General features: G+C 40.6%; 1 protein-coding gene across 1 annotated transcript in view; it reads left to right on the forward strand.

Annotated features, from left to right (window-relative positions):
• The window catches only part of LOC142627809 (MAP3K epsilon protein kinase 1-like), a 58784-nt gene that overhangs the window by 19670 nt on the left and 26837 nt on the right, over nucleotides 1-12277 (forward strand). The window contains exon 10 of the mRNA XM_075801708.1: nucleotides 1593-1696. Within this exon, the coding sequence (XP_075657823.1) occupies nucleotides 1593-1696 (104 nt within the window). The remainder of the gene's footprint in view (nucleotides 1-1592; nucleotides 1697-12277) is intronic.

A 12277-nucleotide genomic window follows, 5' to 3' on the forward strand; every position in this document is an offset into this window, starting at 1 on the left:
AACTCTTGGTAAAAGAGGACAATTTGAGAGCGAACATCATACTCCTCCTCAAAAAGGATACCGTTCACCTCCATCCTTTTAATTTGATTAGCATTTCTATGGGAGTTTGCTAATCTATGAAAAAACCGAGTATTATTATCTCCCTCTTTCACGAATAAGGCTCTCGACTTTTGCCTCCAGGAAGTCTCCTCAAGAGTAGCCAAGTGCTCTATGTCTCCTTTGAGTTGGAGTCGCCGAGTCTGATCCTCACTTGAAAGACCCACTATTACATTTTTTTGCTCATAGAAAGTTTCTCTTACTATCTTTGAGTATGTGTAGACTTGAATGTTAAGGGGGTGAGTAAGTAAATATTCCTATCTTTGATACATACACAGCTTTAACTTAAGAATGGTAAATGGAACTACCACCTAAATTTTAGAAGGTTTAATCAAGCTTTATTAGGGAAGTGGTTGCGGAGATAAGTAACTGAGGGAGAGTTACTCTGGCAGAGGGTCATTGAGGTGAAATATGGGAGTCATTGGGTGGATTGGTGTACTAAAGTCGTTTGGGGCCCTATGGTGTTCTTTTGAAGTCTAGGCTTTTATAGTGTTCTTTGGAAGTCTATGGGACGGGACTAAAGGTCTTTTTCCAGGTTCCTTCAGTTTGATTTGGGTGATGGTACTAGAGTAAAGTTTTGGCATGATTTGTGGGTTGGTGATTCTCCACTTAAAGGGGCCTTTTAGGAGTTGTTCCGTATTAATCATGATAAAGATTCTTCCATAGTGGATCTTCTGCAATTCTGTAATTCGTTTCTTCATTGGGATGTTCATTTCTCGACTAGTTCAAAGTTGGGAGTAGGAGCCTTTGTATGTTGTTACGGAATTAATTTATTCTACTTCTATGAGTGGAAGAGGGGAAGACAAACTTTGTTGGAGGCCAGCGGAGTGTCTTGGATTTGAGGTTGGAGGAAGTTACCGTTCGTTGTCTATGTCTCATCTCATGTTGTTCCCTTGGAAAACTATTTGGGGATCTAAGGTTCCTCCTAGGGTTGTGTTCTTTTCCTGGGCTGCAGCTTTAGGTAAGATCCTGCCTACAGATAATTCACGGAAAATAGGCATTATTGTAGTAGACTTGTTTCCATAGTATATCCCCTTGTGTACTTGCAATCCTTTTTCTGTCAATAAAACTTTGTTACTTAAAAAAAAAAAAAGCTATGGACTGCAGCTTTGGGTAAGATCCTACCTACAGATAATTCATGGAAAATAGACATTATTGTTGTAGACTGGTTTCCATAGTATATCCCCTTGTGTACTTGCAATCCTTTTTCTGTCATTAATAAAACTTTGTTACTTAACAAAAAAAAAAAAAACCTACCACCTAAGTCTGAGACACGTTCTGCCTAGTCTCCACCCTCCTTAAATTTACTTTGGCTGGTCCAAACGTACTCTCAAAACTGCAATTGTTCTGCTCTGTTGTTCATTTTTGTTGAGGTCTATGGACTGCTGAGATATATATGTGCAAACTGGAATACAATTAGTTGATTAGACTGAATGACTAGATGATGTGTGATTTATTGGTAAATATGTTTTCTGACATTTAGTTACATATTTCAGGATGCTAGGCAAAGGCCTGATGCGAAAACACTGCTTTCTCATCCTTGGATACAAAACTCTAGGCGTGCCTTGCAATCTTCTCTCCGTCATAGTGGAACATTAAGGTAGAAGTTGTGAAGTTCATTTTATTTGGTGTCTTTGATGGAGCAAATCCTTGTATCATTCATGCATTTCTTGGCCATGTGATCAACAATATCACCTATAGTTCATTTTATTTCGTTAAAAGAGTTAGGATGTTTTAGTATCAATGGAAAATAAATAAGTTTCCATTTAAAATTACATGTTGATTACGCACGTGTGGACATGGGCCCCCAGACAAAAGCATACTCGTTCTTGTACATACACATACAAAGTTATCCACTTATGAGACTTTTGGATGGGTGTTATAGCTGTAGTAACTGATATTGGTCATATCTTTTAAATATTTCAATTGAAGTGTGATGCACTGTATTTTATGTGTTGCCTGTGATGTTTAGGTAATTAATTTTTTTATGGGTCAATTTAATTTAATTTCTGTAATTCTTCTATGCTTTTTAAATAAATATTAATATGGGTATCAATTTGTTTCTGTATAGATTTGGGTTTCTTTTAGGGTTTTGAGGCTCTTGTGTAAATGTAATGGGGATTGGTGGTGAATAAAGCTGATATTTGGAGGAATAAATTGTAATGTGGCTCCTAGTTTCTGAGGTTATTACTCTATTTCTTTTCATCAGCTTGCATCCCTTGTCTTATTTCTGGGATTCAATTCTTCTCTTATTGGCGCTTGGGCTCTTGTCTCGGGGGATCCCATCGTGTGGTGTGATAATTTTTATCTGTTCTATTACATTGGTAGTGCTACATGGAGATACTACAAACATATTAAAATGCTAATTACTCTGAGGCTTTGTGCTTGTATTCATTGCATGTGTTTGATTAGAATGCATCTCAGTTGTAGTTCAAAACTGTATAATTTTTTTTTTGATAATTGAAAAGTTTATTAGAAAAGGAAACATGAATGGCACAATACAAGATGTGTGCAAACCCTTTTTGAAATTGTCTCTCTAACCTTGACAATGATTTTCACACAATTAGGCTGCTAAGAGATTGTTATCTTTGTTGGAAGACTTTATTTACTCCAAACCCCCTGGACACTTTGCTAAAACTGTTAGAGATGGAGAGACAGTTTTTATTCTTCAACTGGTTCTCAATGCACATGGCTCTTTCCTTATGATCTCTGAACTCCTTCATGGCCGGCGTAAAGGCTTCATTGTAGTGCCGGAAGGTAAACTGGGCTGTGGTTGGAGAGGTTTTGGTTGTCACTTGAGAAAGGCAATAGCTCCTGAATCTCCTGCCTTTAACCAGCCCCCCATGTTCTTACCTGGGTCTGAATTCTTAGCCTCCAAATCCTTTGCGGCAGCTGTGGAGCAAGGCTGTTGTAAAGAACCCCTTACTTTCAGGCAGGTCGTGGCGGCGAATCCTCCTCTGTCCCAGGATCCCCGCGGAGCTGCGAATCCAACTCATTTAATGTTGGACCCTCGAAAGTCCAACTTTGCAAATCTGAGTTCTCAGACCCAGGATTCTCGCAGGAACAGTCTTGGGAAGGTGGATACTCTGTCAGGAGAGAAGATCTTTTCAGCTGAAAGTGATGATGGGATGAGTTTGGAACTCTCTTTTAAGCTGGTTCGTGGGCCCAGTGGTAAGTGGGAGATCTGCTGGTCCAAAGTCAATGAGGTTGTTCCTTCTATGGGCCTAGCAGCTAACTTCAAGCCCTCCATTTCTTTTAAGCCCAACTGCCTCCCTCTGATTAACCATATTCCAAACCCATTACCATCTCAAGCCTCTAACCCAAAGCCCATTCCTAACCCAAACCCCCTTCAATCCTGTCCTACTCGTGGGCCTAACTCCCGAGACCCAAAACACATCCTTCCCGGCCCTAACTCCAAACCCGAACCCGTGGGCCTAACTCCGAGCCCAAACCCGAAACACTCCGAGCCCAAACGCGAAAACTGCCTTTAAATGGAAACCCAAACCTTCCCGGCCCCGTGTTTAAGTCTCGACCCACCCCGCTGTCTTCTCCTCGCGAGCCTCGCTCACCTTATTTCGTCGGCGACGACGGATACGGGTTGCGCTAAGCTTGTCGGCATGCCTATCTCTTCTCGGAGCACTGTCGCGCTTGGAACCAACGTGCCGCAGAAGTCTCTCTCGGTGCGATATCTTCGAAGCCTCCGTGGCCCGAGTCCCCGCGCTCCGATGCCTCGGTGGAGGTGTCACGTGCTACGATAATGAAGTGGGTGAGTCCTGTGTTAGATAATGAAGTGGATGGGTCCACTGTGCTCACGATAATGTTTTGGATGAGTCCATTGGCTTGGAATGCGAAGTGGCCTTGCATCGTGACATCCAACGGATCATCCATGAGCACACGGACAAAGCCATCGGGAAATGGGGTAATTCGAAAGCGAGTGGGTTCTTGAATTACGAGACGGGAAGAGAGTGGCTGTCCGATTCTTATTTCTTTGCCACTTCGGATGCGCGGTTGTTGGAACGAATGAGTCGAACCGGTTGGTGTTGGTTCCGGAAGGGAGTCATCGGAACCTAGGGAGACTAATTCTGATCTGGATGAAGGGGTTGAGGTTAGTGTGGAGGATTGGGTATCAGATATTGGTTCAGAGGATGTTTCCCAGTTCTCTGATTTTTCGGCTCCTCTCAATGTTGAACCCCTGGCCGTCTCCTTACCTACGGGTGTCGGGGATATTCTGAAGGGTCGACAACTTTGGTGGATAATTTCTTTGGGAAAGGACAAGTACTCGGTGTGGTTTTCGGGACAAATTTAGTGGCTTTGATGATTTTCTTGGGACATTCCTCAAAGGTTTGGAAGAGCCGGCTACCAAATTCTGTTGTTGTTGAAGGGCGAGTTACGGACAAAGGGATTTTAAGGTTCATTCGATAAAGCATTGAAGAGCTCGGGGAGGAAAGGGATTAGGGAATTGAGGGGTTTGTTTAGCTCTGTCAATTATGGTCCGACCTCTTATAGGCGCGATGATAATGGTAAGGACATGGCTCTTTTTATTTCTCAATGAATCTGAAGATTATATCTTGGAATGTCAGAGGTCTGAATGGCAAGGAAAAACGACTCAAGGTTCGTAATATTTTACGCTCTTGGAAGGCTGATTTAGTTTGTTTACAAGAGACAAAACTGGAATGGATTACAAGAGGCCTTGTTAGAAGTATCTGGAGTTGTCCTTTCATAGATTGGCTTTACTTGGGTTCTGAGGGAGCTTCCGGTGGTATTACGCTCTTGTGGGATAGAAGGGTGGTTGAAAAAATTGAAGAAGCAGTGGGGTGTTTCTCAATTTCGTGTAGGTTTAAAAACGTTAGTGACCACTTTGAGTGGGCCTTCACAGGTACCTATGGCCCTAATTTTTATAGAGAGCGTCAATATTTGTGGGAGGAATTGGCAGGCTTGATTAGTTGGTGGAATTTACCTTGGTGTTTGGGAGGGGATTTCAATGTCACCCGCTTTCCTTCGGAGAGGTTAGGGGCGGGAAGATTCACCCGCTGCATGAATGATTTTTCAGATTTTATTTCTCTTCATGGGCTAATGGATAACCCTTTGGAGGGAGGCCTTTTCACATGGTCTAACTCTACCTCGGCCTCTAGAATTGTTCGGTTCCTCTTTTCTCTGGCTTGGGCAGATCACTTCTCTCATTTCTCTCAAAAAAGACTTCCTAGAGTGTTATCCGATCATTTTCCTATTCTATTGGAGAGTGGGAATCTTCGTAGAGGGCGAACCCCCTTTCGTTTTGAGAATATGTGGTTGAAGGCGGAAGGGTTTCTCGATAAGGTGCAGTCTTGGTGGGATAATTACCATTTTCAAGGGACCCCTAGTTTCATTCTTGCCAAGAAATTGACTGCCCTAAAATCTGACCTTAAGCAGTGGAATGAATCAGATTTTGGCAATATCTCAGTTAAGAAACAGTTATTATGGAGCAAGTTGAATGCTCTTGATGTCAAAGCGGACACTCAACCTCTTTCAGATCAAGAAATGTTGGAAAAAGCTTCCCTTCGTGTCGATCTTGAGAAGGCAGCCTTGTTAGAGGAGATTAGCTGGAGGCAAAAGTCCAAAGTGTTGTTTTTAAAGGAGGGAGATTCCAATACGAGGTTTTTTCATAGGATGGCGAATTCTAATAGAAGAAGTAATTGTATTGAAAACCTTAACATCGATGGGGTTTTGTCTTCCAACCAGGATAGAATTCTTGACCATATTGAACAATTCTATTTGAACCTTTACTCGGAGCGACAAGAGCGACACCCTTTCCCGAGATGTTTTGGATTTTCCTAGGATTTCTAGGGATAATGTGGATTGGTTAGAGAGATCTTTCGAGGATTCGAGATTTTTGATGTCATCATGGAGTTTAATGGGGATAAATCTCCTGGGCACGACGGTTTTTCGATGGCTTTCTTTCAATCTTGTTGGGGGATTCTCAAATCGGACATCATGGCGGTGTTCCACCAACTTCCATGATACTAGCCAATTTGAAAAAAGCTTGAATGCAACTTTCATTGCTCTCATTCCTAAAAAGGCACGGCGAGTGGAAGTAAAGGACTTAGTCCTATTAGCCTTGTTGGGGGGATTTATAAAATTCTTGCCAAAGCTTTGGCTAATCGTCTTCGCATGGTTTTAGGAGAGATCATCTCGGCTCCTCGAGAATGCCTTTGTTCTAAATAGGCGGATCCTTGATTGTTCTTATTGCCAATGAATGTCTTGATAGTAGATTAAAGTACGAGTCGGCCCGGGGGTTGTTATGTAAAAGTTTGGACATAGAAAAAGCCTTCGATCATGTGAATTGGAGATTCCTTAATTACTTGCTTGAGCGTTGCGGTTTTTAGATAAGTGGAGACGTTGGATTTCCTTACGTATCAACGGTTCGTTTCTCTATCCTTATTAATGGTACTCCTCATGGGTTTTTTGGAAGCTCAAGGGGGTTGCGACAAGGTGATCCTTTGTCCCCCTTGTTATTTGTTTTGGTTATGGAAGCCATTAGTAGAATGTTGGATAAGGCTGCCCTTGAAGGCCGTTTATACGCTTTAGAGTTGGTGTTTCGATGGTAGACCTTTGATGGTTTCCCATCTCCTTTTCGGCGATGATACTCTTATTTTTTGTGATGCTAACATTGGTCGAGTGCGACTCAAGTATGGTGCTCATTTGGTTTGAAGGCTTGTGTCGGGTACGAAGGTTAATTTGGGTAAGTACGAAGCTGGTGGCGATTAGGGTCGGTGCAAGATATGGATCTTTTAGTGGGTATCTTAGGTTGCAATCATGGGTCCCTCCCTATGAAATACTTGGGTCTTCCTTTGGGGGCAAAATTTAAGGACAAGTCAATTTGGATTCCTATTCTTGAAAGAATGGAAAGAAAATTAGCAGGTTGGAAAAAATTATATTTATCCAAGGGAGGTAGAGTCACTTTAATTAAAAGCACTCTCTCCAATCTTCCTACTTATTTCCTTTCCTTATTCCTATTCACCTTGCAGCGTGGCCAACCGAATTGTTAGACTTCAACGTGACTTTCTTTGGGGTGGTCTAGGAGATGAGCCCAAATTTCATCTGGTTGATTGGTCTTCGGTGTGTTCTCCTCTCTCTTTAGGTGGGTTGGGGATCAGGAATCTGAGAACCTTCAATATTGCCTTATTAGGGAAGTGGTTATGGAGATTTGGGCAAGAAAGAAATTATTATTGTCTCTTAGTGGGCTCCAATGATTGTTGCTTTCCTTGGAAGAGTATATGGAAACAGAAAATTCCTTCTCGTGTTGCTTTCTTTGTTTGGACTGCGGCTTTGGGGAAGTGCTTAACGATTGACAATTTACGAAAAAGGAAGATTTGGATTTTGGATTGGTGTTACATGTGCAAGTGCAATGGTGAATCAGTTGATCATCTTTTTCTCCATTGTCCGGTTGCAATGGATATGTGGGCAATGGTGTTTGGATTGTTTGGAGTTAGCTGGGTGATGCCACAATCTGTAGTGGGGCTATTAGCGTGTTGGCAAGGCAGGTTTGGTAGTCATCGAAATGGGCATATATGGATGATTGTTCCACATTGCTTATTGTGGTGTCTTTGGAGAGAGAGAAATAGCAGGTGCTTTGAAGATAAGGAGAGATCAATTTCAGACTTGAAGCTATTTTTCTTTAGAACCCTTAGAGATTGGTTGACTGCTTTCCAGAACCAAACATTTTTATCATTTCTTGATTTCTTAGATTCTTGTAATTTTTGTTCTTAACTGTTTAACCCTTGTACACTCCCTGTGTACTAGGGTGTTACATTTTTGATATTAATAAACATCTTACTTATCAAAAAAAAAAAGATTTGGGCAAGAAAGAGATGCTCTTTGGCGTCAAGTGATTGAGGTGAAGTATGGTTGTGATTGGGGTGGCTGGTGTTCTACCTCTTTCTCTGGTCCTTATGGTGTCAGTTTGTGGAAAAACATTAGACGGGGGTGGCACTCCTTATCTCGTTTTATTATGTTTGATATTGGAGATGGATCAAAGGTGCTGTTCTGGCTAGATCATTGGTGTGGTTCTTCTTCTCTTGCCGTTCGCTATCCGGAATTATTTAGGATTTGTCGTAGAAAAGAGGCTACTGTGGCGGATCTTTTGAGGTACACCAATGGAGTCCTCCATTGGGAGTTTCAGTTTTGTAGGGATGTGCATAATCGTGAATTGGAAGCTTTCAGGAGCTTCATCAATTCCATTTATAGCACTCCGTAAGAGAGATTGGGGAGGACAAGTCTGTTGGTTGCCACAGTAAGAGTAAGGGGTTCACGGTTAGTTCTTACTACCATCTTCTTGTTGGCCATAAGGAGCAAATTTTCCCTTGGAAAAGCATTTGGAAGCGAGAAGATCCCCTCTAGAGTAGCTTTACTTGTTTGGACCGCAGCTTTGGGGAAATGTCTAACTGTAGACAATTTAAGAAAAAGAAAGATTTTCATCCTGGATTGGTGTTATATGTTCAAGTGCAATTTTGAAAGTGTTTACCATATCTTTCTTCACTTGCCCGGTTGCCATGGAATTGTGGGACATGGTCTTCGGTTTATTTGGAGTTCTTGGGTTATGCCAAGGTACGTTTTGTGGGGCTTTTGGCTTGCTGGCAAGGTCGTTTTGGTCGCCATCGTAATGGAGATATTTGGAAGGCCGTTCCTCATTGCTTGTTGTGGTGTATTTGGAAGGAGAGAAATAGTAGATGTTTTGAAGACATCGAGAGTTCCATGCCTGTTCTTAAGTCTCTTTTTTTCCGAACCTTACTAGATTGGTTCTCCGTGTGGAGAAGCCTTCCTTTTCTTTCTATTTTGGATTTTCTTGATTTTTGTAATGTTCGTCTTTGATTTGTTCTCCATTGTATACTTCCTGTGTACTTGGGTGACTCTCTTTTTTCAATAATTTTCTTTATTACTTATCAAAAAAAATGAGGACATTTAAGTATGTTCTAGTTAGTTCAACCGACCAAGTCTCTTGTCTTTGAATAAGGGAGCAGTTTGATGGGTTTAAGACTGGTGATCCATTATCCCCTTTGTTATTCACTATGGTGGAGGTTTTGAGGTGAGTGTTGAGAATTGAGGAGGGAGGTTTCATTTGAGGTTTCATGGTTGGCTTTAATGTTGCTGATCTGTTTCTCTCATTCATTATTTGGTGATGATACAATCTTGATTTGTGATGCTAATCCTTAACAATTTCTTAATATTAGAAAGATGTTGGCTTGTTTTGAAGATGTGACAGGTCTTAAGATAAACCTACGAGTGACATAGTTCCTGTTGGTGAGGTTTGGAATATGTCAGAGCTTGCAGGTTTCCTTTGTTGTAAGATTGGGTGTCTGCTCCTTCAAGGCAATGTTGACATAATCAGTATGGAATCCTCTTATAGAGAAGATGGAATGCAAATTGTTAGGTGGGAAGAAACTGTATTTGTCCCAAAGGGGGTGGATAACATTATTGAAGCGTACACTATCGTCTTTGCTTACATATTATCTCTCCTTGTTAGTGTGGTGAATTGAGAAATTGCAGAGAAACTTTCTTTTGGGTGGTTTGGGTGAAGAGGTGAAACTTCATTTGGTGGGGTAGATTTGGTGTGCACTCCCAACTGCTAATGGCAGTTTGGAAATAGGAAGTTAGTAACATTTAACCATGCTTTGTTGGGTAAATGGTTATGGTGTTTTGGGATGAAGGAAAAGCGATTATGGAGGCGTGTAGTAGCTGTGAAATATGGAGAGGGGTGAGAACGTTGGTGCACGGAGGGTGTTTGAGGAACTCATGGCCGTGGCTTGTGGTGAAATGGTGAATTTAATCATTTAACTATTAAAATTTAATGCAAGTGTGGATAAAGCAATGAAATGTTTGACATTTTAAATTTTAAAGGGATGAAAATGGAAAATTAAAAGGTTTGAGACAAAATAGAACATTTATTATATTTCACGGGCAAAAAGACTGTTTTAAACACCCCCCCCCCCTTTTTTTTTTCCAACTGATGTAATGTTGTCAAGGCTCCTAGGTGGTTCACTATATTGTAGTAGTTTGTCTGGTGACTTATTGACCTAGCATTGGAGTATACATTGGTATGTGGCTCATTGGACAGAAGAGTTTAAAATCTTAGCATTTGACCAATTGCTGGCTGAAAATGATACCAAGGTGAGAACCTGGTAGGTGTGGTTTGTTCTTAGTTCCTATGATTGTCCTTCCCACTTGTGGACTCTATTAATGGTTTCATGCCAAATGATGACATTGTGGTGTAGTGTTTATACGGATGTTTGCATGCCCGCCCAAGGTGCACCTTTTTTGTTGAGGACTTAGTATATGTCATAGTTTTCCTTATTTTGCCTGTAATGAGTTAGTATAATGTTAGGGGCAGAATCGTAAGTCTCCTACCATACCCATATTTATGAATAATATTCTGTGTTAGGGTTATTAACCTAGGAAGCACGGGTGCGGCAATCTGGTTGCCGCACTAGTGTCGGACTCTTGGGAATGCTGTGTGCTACATGTGACGTGGCTGCACGCGCATCCCCACGAATTTAATTTTTTATTTTTTACAGCAGTATCTCCCTTCTCTCCTTTTGCTGGGTCACAACTCACAAACAGCCCTTCTCATTCTTTGATCGCTATATCGCTCTAGCATAGAGGAGGTGAAAAATAAAAAGAATAAAGAAGAAGATAAAGAAGAAGATGATGATGAGAATAAGAGGAGAAGAGACCACTAAGAATCACGGTCTGACGAGGAAAGAGAGGAGACTGAAAGTTTGAACTTTGAATAAGAGTAAATGGTCTTTCACACGTGTAGGAGCTGTGAAATTACATAAAGTGCTAAAAGGAACCTTCATGGAAGGTTCCTTGTTTACAATTACCCAAAATGGTAGCTGTATTTACAAAAAAACCATAAAGAAATATTTTTTTTTGCTAACAATTTCACTTTATTTGAGTTTTATTTTATTTTTTATATATTATTTTATTTAAATTATACATATTAATTTATAGTATAACAGTAATAATACATTAATATTTATTTAATATAATATAAAAAATGCTTAACAATATATAGAAAATGCTTCTTGGTCTTTAGTTACTCATCCTCCAGGGAAAACTATTGTTGGTTGTTGTTGGGTACTATGAAGTACTTGGTGATGGTTCTATTGAGCATTTGAAGGCTCACTTGGTTGCCAAAGGGTATAGCTAGACATACGATGTTGACTATGCCAAGTCATTCTCAGCTATTGCTAAAATTTCTTTTATTAGGATTTTGATCTCCTTAGCTGCTACTTTGGGCTGGCCATTATTTCAATTAGACATTAAAAATGCTTTCTTGAATGAGGTTTTAAAGGAAGAGGTGTATAAGGAGCAACCGCTTGGGTTTTGTTGCTTAAGTGTAGTCTGGAAAGGTGTGTGCAAGTTGCATAAGGCTATCTATGGTCTTAAGCAATCTCCCAACGCTTGGTTTGGCAAATTTAGTGAAACAATGTTAAAGTTTGGAGTGTGACGTTGCCAATCTAATCACTTTGTGTTTTCTCATACCTCTGCAAGTGGAAAGATTTTGTTGATCATGTATGTTGATGATATTATAATCACTGGTGATGACAAGAAGGGTATTGATGATTTGAAGAGATACCTTCAAAGCTCCTTTCGAACTAAGGATTTGGGCAAACTTTGTTATTTCTTGGGTATTGAGATAGCACGATCTAAAGAAGGCATCATTTTATCAAGAAAATATGTCTTGGATATTTTGAAAGAAACAGGCTTGTTAAGATAGGATCAAACCAGTGGTGACCCCTATTGATCATAATGTTAAGTTGTATGAAGAGTAGGGGAGCTATTATTTACTCTTGAGAGATATCGTCGTTTGGTTAGTAAGTTAAATTTTCGCCCAGATATATCATTTGCAGTTAGCGTTGTGAGCTAGTTCATGAAAACTCCTTGCCTTTTACATTGGGAGGTAGCTATTCGGATGGTGAGGTATCTTGAAGCACATTCAGGTCATGGTCTTTTGTATAAAGCTAACAGTCACCTACAAGTGGAAGCCTTTATAGATATAGATTGAGCAGGATCACCTTCAGGTAGAAAATCCACTACTGGATATTGCACTTTTCTAGGAGGAAACTTGATCACTTGGAAAAGAAAGAAACAAACTATTGTAGCCAAATCTAGTATAGAGGCGGAGTATAGAGCCATGACACAT

This window comes from Castanea sativa, chromosome 3, assembly GCF_040712315.1.
Source record: "Castanea sativa cultivar Marrone di Chiusa Pesio chromosome 3, ASM4071231v1".
Classification (NCBI taxonomy): domain Eukaryota; kingdom Viridiplantae; phylum Streptophyta; class Magnoliopsida; order Fagales; family Fagaceae; genus Castanea; species Castanea sativa.